This window comes from Chiloscyllium punctatum, chromosome 24 (assembly GCF_047496795.1).
Source record: "Chiloscyllium punctatum isolate Juve2018m chromosome 24, sChiPun1.3, whole genome shotgun sequence".
Taxonomy (NCBI): domain Eukaryota; kingdom Metazoa; phylum Chordata; class Chondrichthyes; order Orectolobiformes; family Hemiscylliidae; genus Chiloscyllium; species Chiloscyllium punctatum.
Window position 1 is genome coordinate 40,220,968 of NC_092762.1, and position 18,669 is coordinate 40,239,636.

The following is an 18,669-nucleotide window of genomic DNA, read 5'->3' on the forward strand; positions in this document are numbered from 1 at the left end:
ACCCACCCCCCTCTGACTAATGCAGCTAACAACTAATCAATTTAGCATGGCCAATTCACCTGACCTGCACATCTTTGGACTGTGGGAGGAAACCGGAGCACCCGGAGGAAACCCACGCAGACATGGAGAGAATGTGCAAACTCCACACAGACAGTCACTCAAGGCTGGAATCGAACCTGGGACCCTGGTGTTGTGAGGCAGCAGTGCTAACCACTGAGCCACCATTCTCAGTCAAAAATCACACTACTGAAAATGTGTTGCTGGAAAAGCGCAGCAGGTCAGGCAGCATCCAAGGAGCAGGAGAATCGACATTTCGGGCATGAGCCCTTCTTCAAAAATCACACTACACTAGGTTATAGTCCAGCAGGGTTTATTTGAAATCACAAACTTTTGGAGCAACTCTCCTTTGTCAGGTGCAGTGAGAGAGGGCACACTGACACAGAATTTATAGGCAGACAGATCAAAGGATCATACAATTGGTGTAAGTGGAGTGAACAAACCTAAAATGGGTGACGGAATCACAGTCAGTCAGTGAGGCATTTTATAAATTCTAGCTTTCAGAACAAGACCAGCCTGATTTAAAACTTGGAGACAGGTTAAGACCATAAGACCATAAGACATAGGAGTGGAAGTAAGGCCATTCGGCCCATCGAGTCCACTCCGCCATTCAATCATGGCTGATGCGCATTTCAGCTCCACTTGCCAGCGTTCTCCCCGTAGCCCTTAATTCCTCTAGACAACAAGAACCTATCAATCTCGGCCTTGAAGACATTTAGCGTCCCGGCTTCCACTGCACTCCGTGGCAATGAATTCCACAGGCCCACCACTCTCTGGCTGAAGAAATGTCTCCGCATTTCCGTTCTGAAATGACCCCCTCTAATTCTAAGGCTGTGTCCACGGGTCCTAGTCTCCTCGCCTAACAGAAACAATTTTCTAGCATCCACCTTTTCAAAGCCATGTATTATTTTGTACGTCTCTATTAGATCTCCCCTTAATCTTCTAAACTCCAACGAATACAACCCCAGTATCCTCAGCCGTTCCTCATATGCTAGACCTGTCATTCCAGGGATCATCCGTGTGAATCTCCGCTGGACACGTTCCAGTGCCAGTATGTCCTTCCTGAGGTGTGGGGACCAAAACTGGACACAGTACTCCAAATGGGGCCTAACCAGAGCTTTATAAAGTCTTAGTAGTACATCTCTGCTTTTATATTCCAACCCTCTTGAGATAAGAGACAACATTGCATTCGCTTTCTTAATCACAGACTCAACCTGCATGTTTACCTTTAGAGAATCCTCGACTAGCACTCCCAGATCCCTTTGTGCTTTGGCTTTATTAAGTTTCTCACCATTTAGAAAGTAGTCCATTCCTATATTCTTTTTGCCAAAGTGCAAGACCTCGCACTTGCTCACGTTAAATTCCATCAGCCATTTCCTGGACCACTCTCCCAACCTGTCTAGATCCTTCTGTAGCCTCCCCACTTCCTCAGTACTACCTGCCTGTCTACCTAACTTTGTATCATCGGCAAACTTCGCTAGAATGCCCCCGGTTCCCTCATCCAAATCATTAATATATAATGCGAACAGCTGTGGCCCCAGCACCGAACCCTGCGGGACACCGCTCGTCACCGGCTGCCATTCTGAAAAAGAACCTTTTATCCCAACTCTCTGCCTTCTGTTAGATAGCCAATCCTCAATCCATCCCAGCAGCTCACCTCGAACACCATGGGCCCTCACCTTGCTCAGCAGTCTCCCGTGTGGCACCTTATCAAAGGCCTTTTGAAAGTCCAGATAGACCACATCCACTGGGTTCCCCTGGTCTAACCTACTTGTTACCTCTTCAAAAAATTCCAACAGGTTTGTCAGGCATGACCTCCCTTTACTAAATCCATGTTGACTTGTTCTAATCAGACTCTGCTCTTCCAAGAATTTAGAAACCTCATCCTTAATGATGGATTCTAGAATTTTACCAACAACCGAGGTTAAGCTGATTGGCCTATAATTTTCCATCTTTTGCCTTGATCCTTTCTGAATGAGGTTTCACACCTACAATTCAATGTCTGACCTGTGGTGTCACCTTTTGTATCTCTGCCTGATTGAAGTCTGGAACGTTATGCAGAAACTGATGAAATCTTTAATTATCTCGAGGCAGAGACTTGAAACAGATTCTGAATTTGCATCTTAATCAATCAAAACTCACCTCTCCTTTCTAACAGTTCTCCATCAGCCATTTTAGGTTTGTTCACTTGACTTACACCAATTGTATGATCCTTTGATCTTTTAGCCTAGAAACTCTGTGTTACTGTGCTCTCTCTCTCTCACTGCACCTGATGAAGGAGTGCCGCTTCAAAAGCTTGAGATTTCAAATAAACCTGTTGGACTATAACCTGGCATAATGTGATTTTTGACTTTGTCCACCCTAGTCCAACACCAGCACCTCCACATCACTGATGGTCAGTAGCAGCATTTACTATCTCCAAGAGGCACTGCTGAAATTCACCAAAGATCCTTAGACAGCACCATCCAAACCCAGGATCAGCACCATTTAGAAGGACGAGGGCAGCAATAAGTGGAAACACCAGACCTGCAAATATCCCTCTAAGGCACTCAACATCCTGACTTGAAATACTGTATATCACCGTTCCTTCAGCATTGTTGGAACAAACTCCTGGGACTCTCTTCCAAAGGGCATTATGATCCAACACAAGGACTGCACTGACTCAAGAAGGCAGTTCACCACCATCTTCTCAAGTGGCAAGTAGAGATGGTGCAATAAATATTGATCCAGCTCGTAATGCTGACATCCCATGAGTGAATTATAAATTCCCCATGAATATTTAGATTAGATTAGTTTACTTACAGTGTGGAAACAGGCCCTTTGGCCCAACAAGTCCACACCGACCCGCCGAAGCGCACCCACTCAGACCCATTCCCCTACATTTACCGCTGCACCTAACACTATGGGCAGTTTAGCGTGGTCAATTCACCTAATCTGCACATTTTTGGACTGTGGGAGGAAACCGGAGCACCCGGAGGAAACACATCCAGACACGGGGAGAATGTGCAAACTCCACACAGTCAGTTGCCTGAGGCGGGAATTGAACCCAGGCCTCTGGCGCTGTGAGGCAGCAGTGCTAACCACTGTGCCACCGTGCCGTCCACCATTTAGTTCCCATGAATATTTTGACCTCCTTGTAAAACATGTCCCTGTAATGGTTGTAACTGCACATCCATTAATCTTGATTTGTGCCATAATTCTGAATACTATAGAGAGACATTAATTTTGCCTTTTTACCATTTTCCCCCTCTTTGAACTTATTTGCTACTCCTTTTTTAAAATAATCATAGATTGTGTCGCTTCCTGTCCCACCCTAGGTAGCACTGCTGCTCTGCAATGCCAGAATTGCAGCTTTTCTGTATTATACTCCAAATTAAGTGCTAATGCATGTTCACTTTGGATAAATACTTCTCGACATCATTATACTCAAGAACTTTACAGCTAGCAGACAGCTTTCCTTTCCAACTCATGGTATGTGTTTCAAAGCAAGGCCATGTGGTAATGTATTAATTGGATACATTGCTGAGCCACCTTTCTCAATTCTCCGCTTCTCTTAAATGCCCTTACTTGATCGTGAAGATCTGCGTTTGTAACCATCCTTCGCTCTGTGTCTGTGCTTTCTATTATCATCATTTTCCTGCTTCCTCGAATCTCGATTGTTAGTTTGGGTATCGCTTTTCCCACGAACAGATGGCCTGAAGTGGAGTCAAAATACAATAAATTTTGCATCCTATTAGAATCTTATAAATACAATCATAATTAATTCAGTTAGGGAAAATAAGAAAAATATAATGGAAGCTTGTTAATGTAGGTCACTTATTTTGTTGAGCACCTATCAACCACTTGTTCAGTGACACTGCACCATGTAACACACAGGAAAAGTACAGGGTTAAATTCCCAAGGTGCTGAGCTGGAAAGGAGCAAAATGGCACCAGTCATTCCAGGAAAAGAGGTGAACAGTTGGGTACAAGTGGTGATACACAGAGACAGGGTAAAGAAAGGTCACCAGGAAGGACATCTGGGTAATCCAAGATGGAGGACAGGAAAAATTTCTGGCTGCAACAGTCATAGAGATGTCCAGCATGGAAACAGACCCTTCGGTCCAATTCTTCCATGCCAACCAGATATCCCAACCCAATCTAGTCTCACCTGCCAGCACCCGGCCCATATCCCTCCAAACTCTTCCTATACCCATCCAAATGCCTCTTAAAATGTTGCATTTGTACCAGCCTCCACCACTTTCTCTGGCAGCTCATCCCATTCACGTACCATCCTCTGTGTGAAAAGGTTGCCCCTTAGGTCTCTTTTATATCTTTCCCCTCTCACCCTAAACCTATGCTCTCTAGTTCTGGACTCCCCGACCCAGGGAAAAGACTTTGTCTATTTATCCTATCCATGCCCCTCATAGTTTTGTAAACCTCTATAAGGTCACCCCTCAGCCTCCGACACTCCAGGGAAATCAGCCCCAGCCTCTCTCTATAGCTTAAATCCTCCAACCCTGGCAATATCCTTTTCTGTAAATCTTTTCTGAACCTTTTCGAGTTTCACAACATCTTTCCAATAGGAAGGAGACCAGAATTGCACGCAATATTCCAACAGTGGCCTAACCAATGCCCTGTACAGCTGCAACATGACCTCCCAACTCCTGTACTCAATACTCTGACCAATAAAGGAAAGCATACCAAACACCTTCTTCACTATCCTATCTACCTGTGACTCCACTTTCAAGGAGCTACGAACCTGCACTCCAAGGTCCCTTTGTTCAGCAACACTCCCTAGGACCTTTCCATTAAATGTATAAGTCCTGCTAAGATTTGCTTTCCCAAAATGCAGCACCTCGCATTTATCTGAATTAAACTCCATCTGTCACTTCTCAGTCCATTGGCCCATCTGGTCCAGATCCTGCTGTAATCTGAGGTAACCCTCTTCGCTGTCCACTACACCTCCAATTTTGGTGTCATCTGCAAACTTACTAACTGTACCACTTATGCTCGCATCCAAATCATTTATGGAAATGACAAAAAGTTGAGGACCCAGTACCGATCCTTGTGGCACTCCACTGGTCACATGCCTCCAGTCTGAAAAACAACCCTCCACCACCACCCTCTGTCTTCTACCTTTGCGCCAGTTCTGTATCCAAATGGCTAGTTCTCCCTGTATTCCATGAGATCTAACCTTGCTAATCAGTGTCCCATGGGGAACCTTGTCGAACGCCTTACTGAAGTCCATATAGATCACATCTACTGCTCTGCCCTCATCAATCAGCTGCTCCTTTTTTGAGGTACTTTAGGTGCTGGAGGTGATTTTCCTCAAATTCCAGGAGCAACAATTACTGTTTCATATGCTGTTGCATTGTTTTGGAATGTTGGGAAAAAGAAAGTCAAAACAACAGCAGTTTTAAAACAGAGAAGAGACAAAGTAAGCACATGGTGAGGACAGTGCAGGAGAGAGAGAGAGAGAGAGAGAGAGAGAGAGAGAGAGAGAGAGAAAGAGAGAGAGAGAGAGAGAAAGAGAGAGAGAGAGAGTAACCTGCACAGTTACTGCTTTTGCTGTCATGTACCGCTGGACATCGGGAGTGCATCTGGGAAAATTAACAAACAGTGAAATTCACAACTAATCTTGGAGGAACTGCTGGGCGAAGTTCACAGCACAGAATCAGATAAGTTAATCGTTGTTTTAAGTGTGTCCAAAAGAAAGGCTGCAGTAGTGATAAGAGTGGGGTTTTTTTCTTGATTATGTGTTTTTGGAGATATGTCTCTTGATTAAACTTGTCATAACTATTAATTTAGCCTGGGGCAGTGTTTTGTAGAGGAGTAAGACGGTGTTATTTTCTAGGTCTGTAAATTGTGAAGGAGCAAAAACGGCCTTTCGTACAGTGATATGTACTTCTTGTCAGATGTGGGAGTTTAAAGAGAGGTTAAGGGTTACTGTGGATTATATCTGCAGTAAAGGGGCGACATGGTGGTACAGTGGTTAGCACTGCTGCCTCACAGCGCCAGAGACCTGGGTTCAATTCCCACCTCGGGCAACTGACTGTGTGGAGTTTGCACATTCTCCCAGTGTCTGCGTGGGTTTCCTCTGGGTGCTCTGGTTTCCTCCCACAGTCCAAAGATGTGCAGGTCAGGTGAATTGGCCTGTAGTGTTAGGTAAGGGGTAAATGTAGGGGTATGGGTGGGTTGCTCTTCGACGGGTCAGTGTGGACTTGTTGGGCCAAAGGTCCTGTTTCCACACTGTAAGTAATCTAATCTAATCTAAATGCTGTTGGATGCGAATCTTATCAGATCAAATGGATTGGTTGGAGAGACAGATAGAAGCAATGAGGAATTTGCAACAGCAACAGTGTGTGATGGATAGCAGTTATAGGAAGGGGGGAAAGTCTCAGATACAGTCACACAGATGGGTTAACTCCAGGAAAGGTAAGAGAGGTAGGCAGCTAGTGCAGGAGTCTTTTGTGGATATACCCATTTCAAACAGGTATGCTGTTTTGGAAAATGAAGGGGGTGATGGATTCTCAAGGGAACATAGCATGAACAGCCAAGTTTCTGGTATTGAGACTGGCTCTAATGCAATGAGGGGTACGTCGGGTTCCAAGAGATCAATTGTGTTAGGAGATTCTCTAATCCAAGGTACAGACAGACGTTTCTGTGGCCAGCAGCAAAAAAGCAGAATGGTGTGTTGCTTCCCTGGTGACAGGGTCAAGGATGTCTCAGAGAGGGTGCAGAATGTTCTCATGGAGGAGAGGGGCCAGCAAGAGGTCACTGTCCACATTGGAACCAACGATATTGGAAGGGAAAAGGATGAGATTCTGAAGGGAGATTACAGAGAGTTAGGCAGAAATTTAAAAAGGAGGTCCTCGAAAGTAATAATATCTGGATTACTCCTGGTGCTACGAATTAGTGAGAGCAGGAATAGGAGGATAGAGCAGATGAATGCATGGCCGAGGATCTGGTGTATGGGAGAATGATTCACATTTTTGGATCATTGGAATCTCTTTTGGGGTAGAAGTGACCTGTACAAGAAGGACAGATTGCACCTAAATTGGAAGGGGACTATATACTGGCAGGGAGATTTGCTAGAGCTGCTTTGGAGGATTTAAATGTTGGAGGGTGGGACCCAGGGAGATAGTGAGGAAAGAGATCAATCTGAGACTGGTACAGCTGACAACAGAAGTGAGTCAAACAGTCAGGGCAAGCAGGGACAAGGTAGGACTAATAAATTAAACTGCATTTATTGCAATGGAAGGGGCCTAACAGGGAAGGCAGATGAACTGAGGGCATGGTTAGGAACATGGGACTGAGGTATCATAACAATTACAGAAACATGGCTCAGGGATGGACAGGACTGGCAGCTTAATGTTCCAGGATACAACTGCTGCAGGAAGGATAGAAAGGGAGGCAAGAGAGGAGGGGGAGTGGCATTTTTGATAAGGGACAACTGTGCTGAGGGAGAATATTTCTGGAAATACATCCAGGGAAGTTATTTTAGTAGAACTGAGAAATGAGAAAGGGATGATCACCTTACTGAGATTGTATTATAGACCCCTAATAGTCAGCATGAAATTGAGAAACAAACTTGTAAGGAAATCTCAGCTATCAGTAAGAATAATAGGGTGGTTATGGTAGGGGATTTTAACTTTCCAAACATAGACTGGGAGTGCCAGAGTGTTAAGGGTTTAGGTGGAGAGGAATTTGTTAAGTGTGTACAAGACAATTTTCTGATTCAGTATGTGGATGTACTTACCAGAGAAGGTGCAAAACTTGACCTACTCTTGGGAAATAAGACCAGGCGGGTTACTGAGGTGTCAGTGGGGAAGCACTTTGGGGCCAGCGACCATAATTCCATTAGATTTAAAATAGTGATGGAAAAGGATAGACCAGAGCTAAAAGTTGAAGTTCTAAATTGGAGAAAGGCTAATTTTGACAGTATTAGACAAGAACTTTCAAAAGATGATTGGGGGCAGATGTTTGCAGGTAAAGGGACAGCTGGAAAATGGGAAGACTTCAGAAATGAGATAACAAGAATCCAATGAAAATATATTCCTGTCAGGGTGAAAAGAAAGGCTGGTAGGTATAGGGAAGGATGGATAACTAAAGAAATTGAGGATTTGGTTAAGAAGAAGAAGGAAGCATATGTAAGGTATAGACAGGATAGGTCGAGTGAATCCTTAGAACAGTATAAAGGAAGTAGGAGTATCCTTAAGAGGGAAATCAGGAGGGCAAAAAGGGGACATGAGATAGTTCTGGCAAATAGAATTAAGGAGAATCCAAAGAGTTTTTACAAATACATTAAGGACAAAAGAGTAACTAGGGAGAGAACAGGGCCCCTCAAAGATCAGCAAAGAGACCTTTGTGTGGAGCTGCAGAAATTGGGGGAGATACTAAATGAGTACTTTGCATCAGTATTGACTGTGGAAAAGGATATAGAATATATAGACTGTAGGGAAATAGATGGTGACATCTTGCAAAATGTACAGATTACAGAGGAGGAAGTGCTGGATGTCTTGAAACGATTAAGGTGGATAAATCCCTAGGACCTGATCAGGTGTACCCGAGAACTCTGTGGGAAGCTAGAGAAGTGATTGCTGGCCTCTTACTAAGGTATTTGTATCATCAATAGTCACAGGTGAGGTGCCGGAAGACTGGAGGATGGCAAACGTGGTGCCACTGTTTAAGAAGGGTGGTAAGGACAAGCCAGGGAACTATAGACCAGTGAGCCTGACCTCAGTGGTGGGCAAGTTGTTGGAGGGAATCCTGATGGACAGGATGTATGTGTATTTGGAAAGGTAAGGACTGATTAGGGATAGTCAACATGGCATTGTGTGTGGGAAATCATGTCTCACAAACTTGATTGAGTTTTTTGAAGACGTAACAAAGAAGATTGATGAGGGCAGAGCAGTAAACGTGATCTATATGGACTTCAGTAAGGCGTTCAACAAGGTTCCCCCTGGAAGACTGATTAGCAAGGTTAGATCTCACGGAATACAGGGAGAACTAGCCATTTGGATATAGAACTGGCTCAAAGGTAGAAGACAGAGGGTGGTAGTGGAAGGTTGTTTTTCAGACTGAAGGCCTGTGACCAGTGGAGTGCCACAAGGATCGGTGCTGGGCCCTCTACTTTTTGTCATTTACATAAATGCCTTGGATGCGAGCATAAGAGACACAGTTAGTAAGTTTGCAGATGACACCAAAATTGGAGGTGTAGTGGACAGCGAAGAGGGTTACCTCAGATTACAACAGGATCTGGATCAGATGGGCCAATGGGCTGAGAAGTGGCAGATGGAGTTTAACTCAGATAAATGAGAGGTGCTGCATTTTGGGAAAGCAAACTTAGCACTTAACGGTAAGGTTCTAGGGAGTGCAGGTTCATAGCTCCTTGAAAGTGGAGTCACACGTAGATAGTATAGTGAAGGCAGCGTTGGTATGCTTTCTTTTATTGGTCAGAGTATTGTTGAAAGATTGGAGCGACTGGGCTTGTATACCCTTGAGTTTAGAAGACTGAGAGGGGATCTGATTGAGACATATAAGATTATTAAAGGATTGGACACTCTGGAGGCAGGAAACATGTTTACACTGATGGGTGAGTGCTGAACTAGAGGACACAGCTTAAAAGTAAGGGGTGGACCATTTAGGACAGAGATGAGAAGAAACTTCTTCACCCAGAGAGTGGTGGCTGTGTGGAATGCTCTGCCCCAGAGGGCAGTGGAGGCCCAGTCTCTGGATTCGTTTAAGAAAGAGTTGGATAGAGCTCTGAAGGATAGTGGAATCAAGGGTTATGGAGATAAGGCTGGAACAGGATACTGATTAAGGATGATCAGCCATGATCATAATGAATGGTGGTGCAGGCTTGAAGGGCAGAATGGCCTTCACCTGAATCTATTGTCTATTATTGAGTACAGGAGTTGGGAGGTCATGTTGCGGCTGTACAGGACATTGGTTGGCCACTGTTGGAATATTGCGTGTAATTCTGGTCTCCTTCCTGTTGGAAAGGCGTTGTGAAACTTGAAAGGGTTCATAAAAGATTTACAAGGATGTTGCCAAGGTTGGAGGATTTGAGCTATAGGGAGAGGCTGAACAGGCTGGGGCTGTTTTCCCTGGAGCGCCGGAGACTGAGGGGTGACTTTATAGAAGTTTATAAAATCATTAGGGGCATGGATAGGGTAAATAGGCACAAAGGTTTTTTCCTGGGGTTGGGGAGTCCAGAACTAGAGGGCACAGGTTTAGAGTGAGAGGGGAAAGATATGAACGAGACCTAAGGGGCAACTGTTTCACACAGAGGGTGGTACGTGTATGGAATGAACTGCCAGAGGAAGTGGTGGAGGCTGGTACAATTGCAACATTTAAGAGGCATTTGGATGGGTATATGAATAGGAAGGGTTTGGAGGGATATGGGCCGGGTGCTGGCAGGTGGGACTAGATTGGGTTGAGATATCTGGTCGGCATGGACAGGTTGGACCGAAGGGTCTGTATCAATGCTGTACATCTCTATGACAGGAGAGGAAGTAATGAGGGTGAGAGTGTTAAGTTCTTTTACTCCTGAGATTCTTACACACTTGTTGCAACGGCAACACACCAACATCAGTGAACAAGCAACCAAATTTATTATACACAGTACACTACAGGTTTTCTGGAGGAACCTTCAACACACACCTCGCAGAGCTTACTGGGACATTGCAAAAAGCTCCCTCTGAACAAAGGAAACAGTTAAAGTTTATTAAAGCTTGTACAAGCAAGACCATCCTCTCTGACCACGCTCCCAACCTCACCTCAACCCTCCTGCCCCCAGAAGGCATGTGAGGTTGAGTCAAGATGAGGCACTCAACAAACAAAGCACATACAGGTCAGATGCCCATGCCTACAGACCACTCCCCACAGTCACATGCCACTCAAGACAACCCCCTGTCACTCACAGTCACATGTTATGATTTGGAGATGCTGGTGTTGGACTGGGGTATACAAAGTTAAAAATCACACAACACCAGGTTATAGTCCAACAGGTTTAATTGGAAGCAGGTGGTTGAAGGAACTGTGCTCCGAAAGCTAGTGCTTCCAATTAAACCTGTTGGACTATAACCTAGTGTTGTGTGATTTTTAACCTAGCCATCGTTACCCCAGGTACAATGGCAGGATGAGATCATCCTTGGAGATAATGCAAATGCTAATGCTCTAATCCTGGGGAATGATTATGCAGATGATTTCCTAACTCAGTGATTTCCCAAAGACAATGAAGGTGTGAGATACCTCTGGCCAGAAAGCATTTCTGAATGATAGAGATTGAATTGATAGTTTAACTTGACAATAGCAGGGAAGTAATGCCTAAATGAAGTGTAAATTACAATGGATAGTCATCCACATTCTTTCATGGCTTTCACCCCACCCAAAGACAGTGCAGCTTAATCCTTTAATATTACATTAATGATTAGATTAGATTCCCTACAGTGTGGAAACAGGCCCTTTGGCCCAACAAGTCCACACCGACCCTCAGAAGAGCAACCCACCCATACCTATTCCCCTACCCCTAACACTATGGGCAATTTAGCATGGCCAATTCACCTGACTTGCACATCTCTGGATTGTGGGAGGAAACCGGAGCACCCGGAGGAAACCCACGCAGACACAGAGAGAATGTACAAACTCCACACAGACAGTTGCCTGAGGTGGGAATTGAACCCGGATCCCTGGCGTTGTGAGGCAGAAGTGCTAACCACTGTGCCGCCGTGAGAGATAGTCCAGAGAGATAGTCCCATTTAATCTTTTAACATTAGAAAAGGACAGAGAAAGTTGGATTGAAACAGAGTCACCATGTTTAAAGTTTGTGAGATTTGTAGCTCAGGTGCTCATTGTTGTGGTTCTGTTCGCCGAGCTGGGAATTTGTGTTGCAGACGTTTTGTCCCCTGTCTAGGTGACATCCTCAGTGCTTGGGAGCCTCCTGTGAAGCACTTCTGTGATCTTTCCTCCAGCATTTGTAGTGGCTTGAATCTGCCGCTTCTGGTTGTCAGTTCCAGCTGTCCGCTGCAGTGGTCGGTATATTGGGTCCAGGTCGATGTGCTTATTGTTTGAATCTGTGGATGAGTGCCATGCCTCTCGGAATTCCCTGTCTGTTCTCTGTTTGGCTTGTCCTATAATAGTAGTGTTGTCCCAGTCGAATTCATGTTGCTTGTCATCTGGGTGTGTGGCTACTAAGGATAGCTGGTCATGTCGTTTCGTGGCTAGTTGGTGTTCATGGATGCGGATCGTTAGCTGCCTTCCTGTTTGTCCTATGTAGTGTTTTGTGCAGTCCTTGCATGGGAGTTTGTACACTACATTGGTTTTGTAATCCCATGCAAGGACTGCACAAAACACTACATAGGACAAACAGGAAGACAGCTAACGATCCGCATCCATGAACACCAACTAGCTACGAAACTACACGACCAGCTATCCTTAGTAGCCACACACACAGATGACAAGCAACATGAATTCGACTGGGACAACACTACCATTATAGGGCAAGCCAAACAGAGAACAGCCAGGGAATTCCTAGAGGCATGGCATTCATCCAGAGATTCAATCAATAAACACATCAACCCGGACCCAATATACCAACCACTGCAGCGGACAGCTGGAACTGACAACCGGAAGCAGCAGATTCAAACCAAATGCCGGAGGAAAGATCACAGAAGTGCTTCACAGGAGGCTCCCAAGCACTGAGGAGGCTCCCAAGCACTGAGGATGTGACCTAGACAGGGGACAAAATGTCTGCAACACAAATTCTCACCATGTTTATTTCATGAGTCGGATGTATATTATCAGCTAATGCTGCCTTCATAGGTGAAAGAGTCAATTATCCATAATGGCAGATACAAGAACAAAACCCACTTTGGCTATCAGTACCAAGCTATTATTCAACCAGAGTTTCAGCATTATCCTGGCAGCAGGAGTGCCAGTAAAAGGGTACTGACTAAAATGCCTTGAATCGCATAACACAGAAGAGGCAAAGTGTCGCCAGGCCCGGACCAGATTTGTCCTCGGCTGCTTTGGGAAATGAGAAATGCAATTGCGTTGCCACTTGCGAAGATCTTTGCATCCTCGCTCTCCACTGGAGTCGTACCTGAGGACTGGAGAGAGGCAAATTTAATTCCTCTCTTCAAGAAAGGAAATAGGGAAATCCCCAGCAATTACAGAAAAGTAAGTCTCACGTCTGTTGTCTGCAAGGTGTTAGAAAGGATTCTGAGGGATAGGATTTATGACCATCTGGAAGAGCATGGCTTGACTAAATGCAGTCAACACGGCTTTGTGAGGGGCAGGTCATGCCTCACAAACCTTATCGAGTTCTTTGAGGATGTGACTAGAAAAGTTGATGAGGGTCGAGCTGTGGGTGTGGTGTATATGGACTTCAGCAAGGTATTTGATAAGGTTCCCCATGGTAGGCTCATTCAGAAGGTCAGGAGGAATGGGATACAGGGGAACTTAGCTGTCTGGATACAGAATTGGCTGGCCAACAGAAGACAGCAAGTGGTAGTAGAAGGAAAATATTCTGCCTGGAAGTCTGTGGTGAGTGGTGTTCCACAGGGCTCTGTCCTTGGGCCTCTACTGTTTGTAATTTTTATTAATGACTTGGATGAGGGGATTGAAGTATGGGTCAGCAAGTTTGCAGACGACACAAAGGTTGGAGGTGTCGTTGACAGTATAGAGGGCTGTTGTAGGCTGCAGCGGGACATTGACAGGATGCAGAGATGGGCTGAGAGGTGGCAGATGGAGTTCAACCTGGATAAATGCGAGGTGATTCATTTTGGAAGGTCGAATTTGAAAGCAGAGTACAGGATTAAGGAGAGGATTCTTGGCAGTGTGGAGGAACAGAGGGATCTTGGTGTGCAGGTACATAGATCCCTTAAAATGGCCACCCAAGTGGACAGAGTTGTTAAGAAAGTATATGGTGTTTTGGCTTTCATTAACAGGGGGATTGAGTTTAAGAGTCGTGAGATCTTGTTGCAGCTCTATAGAACTTTGGTTAGACCGCACTTGGAATACTGCGTCCAGTTCTGGTCGCCCTATTATAGGAAAGATGTGGATGCTTTGAAGAGGGTTCAGAGGAGGTTTACCAGAATGCTGCCTGGACTGGAGGGCTTATCTTATGAAGAGAGGTTGACTGAGCTTGGACTTTTTTCATTGGAGAAAAGGAGGAGGAGAGGGGACCTAATTGAAGTATACAAGATAATGAGAGGCATACATAGAGTCGATAGCCAGAGACTATTTCCCAGGGCAGAAATGACTAACACGAGGGGTCATAGTTTTAAGCTGGTTGGAGGAAAGTATAGAGGGGATATCAGAGGCGGGTTCTTTACACAGAGAGTTGTGAGAGCATGGAATGCGTTGCCAGCAGCAGTTGTGGAAGCAAGGTCATTGGGGACATTTAAGAGACTGCTGGACATGCATATGGTCACAGAAATTTGAGGGTGCATACATGAGGATCAATGGTCAGTACAATATCATGGGCTGAAGGGCCTGTTCTGTGCTGTACTGTTCTATGTTCTATGATGCCAAAAACACCGGAAAGGCAAAGTTGGAGAGGCTTTATGGTGCTTTAAAGTCAGCATGTACTCTGAATACCATGTGCTGGTCCAATCAGGAATATTGTCAGAGAAGGTGAGGACTGCAGATGCTGGAGTGTAGGTTAAAATCTTCTAGGAGCGATTCCTGAAGAAGGGCTCATGCCCGAAATGTCGATTCTCCTGTTCCTTGAATGCTGCCTGACCTGCTACACTTTTCCAGCAATACATTTTCAATCAGGAATATTGGCCAATCAATGTAAAGATTCTGAGGCAGGAGAAGTTTTTTTTGAGTGTGCTTCACCAAAAGAAAACAAGAGTATATAGATTAGGATTAAAACTGTTATAGAACAAGAAAAAAACAAAACAAAGATCAAAATGGAGATTAAGAGATCAAAGGAAATGAATGGGGTAAAAATAAGTTACATCCAAAAAAACCATATCCATGAGTCCTAGAAGCAAGATGTTGGAACTCAGGGCTGTTGCGGCAATTAGCAACTGTGTTGACTGAAGATCTCAAAACAAAACTCCTGTTTAAGGTGAAGTTAAGTTCTCAGCAAGGGCATACTACACAGGGAAAAAAAACATAGATTAGAGGATGGGACTAGCTGTATTGGTTTATTTGTAGGGGATAATGTAAATTCATTTTATCTAAGTTGACCTGGCCTCTGTGACTGATGCATTTTGTAAATTGAGATTGAAGGGTGTGGGTGGCACAGTGGCTCAGTGGTTAGCACTGCTGCCTCACAACGCCAGAGACCCGGGTTCAATTCCCACCTCAGGCGCCACTGACTGTGTGGAGTTTGTACATTCTCCCTGTGTCTGCGTGGCTTTCCTCCGGGTGCTCCGGCTTCCTCCCACAGTCCAAAAATGTGCAAGTTACTAAATTGACTATAGTGTTAGGTGAAGGGGAATGGGTCTGGGTGGATTGTGCTTTGGCGGGTCGGTGTGGATGTGTTGGGCCGAAGGGCCTGTTTCCACACTGTAATCTAATCTAATCAGATGGCAGGGATAAACAAAATACTGGATTAGTGGTGCTGGAAGAGCACAGCAGTTCAGGACCAGCACCACTAATCCAGTATTTGATTTTCAGCATCTGCAGTCATTGTTTTTACCCGGGATAAACAAAATGACCACTGAGCATAGGAAGGTGTTTTCAACAAGGAAAAAAAAGGAAAGATTGCATGTATATAGTGCTCATCTCAATATTCTTAAGCATCACACTACCATACGATCAATGAAACTATAATCATTGTTGGAATGTAGGAAATCTGACAGCTAATTTGCACTCAGCAGAGTTCCACAAAAAAAAATGTGATAATGACCCAAGTAATCAATATTTTTACAATATCAAGGACCAAGACAATGGGGCTAAGCCACCTTCTCATCTTCAAAATGATGCCTTTGGATCTTTTACATCCATGCATACAGACAGATGGGCTTTGGTTAACATCTCATTTGAAAAACAACACCTCAGATAGTTCAATACACCCCCAGCACCATATGACGGTGTCATGTGTTTCCAACTGAGTCGTTGCTGATGCACATTACTAACTATGTAATCGAAAGGGAATTTCATGAGTTTCCACTGGGTCACAAGAAGAGGGGTCAGGTTATATAATGTAGAAATAATCAAGGTCTGCACCCTAAAAAATGCAGCATCACAGAAAACTTCACAGGAAATCTAAGACTCTGGCAGTTCTTAGCTGGTCTAGAATGTTAGCTAACATTAGAATTCTTCCACAGGTGATGCAGAAAATTGTACCCCTTTCAACTTGACTAACTGTAGTCGCTATATGTCTCCTTTCCATTGGGGAGACCAAACAGAGACTGTGTGTTTGCTTTGCAGAACACCTCCACTCAGTTAACAATCATGACCCTGATTTGTGGACCTTGCCATTCCATTATGCCATCTTGCATGCGTGCTTGCATTTCTGTGCTAGACTCACTGTAGTACTCCAGTGAAGATTAAATCAAGCCAAATGAACATCACCTCATCTTTTAGAAAGGCATTTTAAGAACAAAGAAAAGAACAGAGAAAATTACAGCACAGGAACAGGCCATTTGGCCCTCCAAGCCTGTATCTATCCAGATTCTCTACCTAAACCCATTGCCTATTTTCTAAGGGTCTGTATCCCTCTGCTCCCTGCCCATTCATGTATTGATTGATGTGGTGCTATAGATTAGATTAGATTAGATTACTTACAGTGTGGAAACAGGCCCTTCGGCCCAACAAGTCCACACCAACCCACCTAAGCGCAACCCACCCAGACCCATTCCCCTACATTTATCCCTTCACCTAACACTACGGGCAATTTAGCATGGCCAATTCACCTAACCTGCACATTTTTGAACTGTGGGAGGAAACTGGAGCACCCAGAGGAAACCCACGCAGATACGGGGAGAATGTGCAAACTCCACACAGTCAGTCGCCTGAGGTGGGAATTGAACCCAGGTCTCTGGTGCTGTGAGGCAGCAGTGCTAACCACTGTGCCACCGTGCCACCCACGGTGTCTAGATACATCTTAAATGACTGCTGTCGTGCCCACCTCTAGGACCTCCACTGGCAACGCATTCCAGACACCCACCACCCTCTGTGTAAAGAACTTTCCACACTCATCTCCCCTAAACTTTTCCCCTCTCACTTTGAACTCGTCATCCCTAGTAACTGAGTCCTCCACTCTGGGAAAAAGCTTCTTGCTATCCACCCTGTCTATAAGTCTCATGATTTTGTAGACCTCAATCAGGTCCCCCCTCAACCTCCGTCTTTCCAATGAAAATAATCCTAATCTACTCAACCTCTCTTCATAGCTAGCACCCTCCAACCAGCCAACATCCTGGTGAACTTCCTCTGCACCCTCTCCAAAGCATCCACATCCTTTTGGTAATGTGGTGACGAGAACTGTACGCAGTATTCCAAATGTGGCCAAACCAAAGCTTTCTACACCTGTAACATGACCTGCCAACTCTTGTTCTCAATACCCCGTCCAATGAAGGAAAGCCTTCTTGACTGCTCTATTGAATTGTGTTACCACCTTCAGGGAACAATGGACCTGAACACCCAGATCTCTCTGTACATCAATTTTCCCCAGGACTTTTCCATTTACTGTATAGTTCGCCTTTGAATTGGATCTTCCAAAATGCATCACCTTGCATTTGCCCACATTGATCTCCCTCTGCCATTTCTCTGCCCAACTCTCCACTTTATCTATATTCTGCCCAACTCTCTGACCGTCCCCTTCACTATCTGCTACTCCACCAATCTTAGTGTCATCTGCCAACTTGCTAATCAGACCACCTATACCTTCCTCCAAATCATTTATGTATATCACAAATAACAGTGGTCCCAGCACGGATCCCTGTAGAAAACCACTTGTCACAGGTTTCCATTTTGAGAAACTATCTACCACTACAACTCTCAGTTTTCTGTGGTCCAGCCAGTTCTCTATCCAGTTAGCTCGTACACCCTGGACCCCATGCGACTTCACCTTCTCCATCAGCCTACCAGGGAGAATTTTATCTAAAGTTCATGTATATGACTCTACAGCCCTTCCTTCATCAATTAACTTTGTCATTCCTCAAAGAGTCTTCTGGGCTTAACACTGAATTCAACAACTTCACACCATGAATTCTGTCTTCTACTATATAACATCACCGCAAAAAATGTATTTGTATCTTTTTTTCATGCTTGTTTTTGGTTAGAACTGACCTTTATTCTACTCTAGACCAATGCTTCATCTCTTCTCTCCAACAATTGCCATTTTCTTTGACTTTAGTTCACTCACTCTGTAACCTTTCACAGACCTTCCCTTCTGTTCCACTTGCTTCTGCTCTCTGTCTCAAAGCATCCATTGCCAACTCTCTTCTATTCAGAAGAGTCAAATTAGATTTAAAACAGTAACGCTGATACTTTCTCCACAGATGCTGCCAGACCTGCTGAGTTTCTCTAGCACTTTGTTTTACTTTCAGATCTCCAGCATCCATAGATAACATTTTAACACAAGACAAAATACTATGAGATTAGGAACATTATGAGCAGTTACTTCCATTTCAACATGATGATGTCAGCAAGCAAACCGGGAATAGAA

General features: G+C 44.6%; 1 protein-coding gene across 10 annotated transcripts in view; it reads right to left on the reverse strand.

Annotated features, from left to right (window-relative positions):
- The window catches only part of LOC140494474 (uncharacterized), a 116,433-nt gene that overhangs the window by 46,688 nt on the left and 51,076 nt on the right, over nucleotides 1–18,669 (reverse strand). For all 10 annotated transcript variants that reach the window (XM_072593680.1, XM_072593681.1, XM_072593679.1 and 7 more), the window contains one exon: nucleotides 3,625–3,752. In XM_072593680.1, coding sequence (XP_072449781.1) covers nucleotides 3,625–3,752 — 128 coding nt within the window. The remainder of the gene's footprint in view (nucleotides 1–3,624; nucleotides 3,753–18,669) is intronic.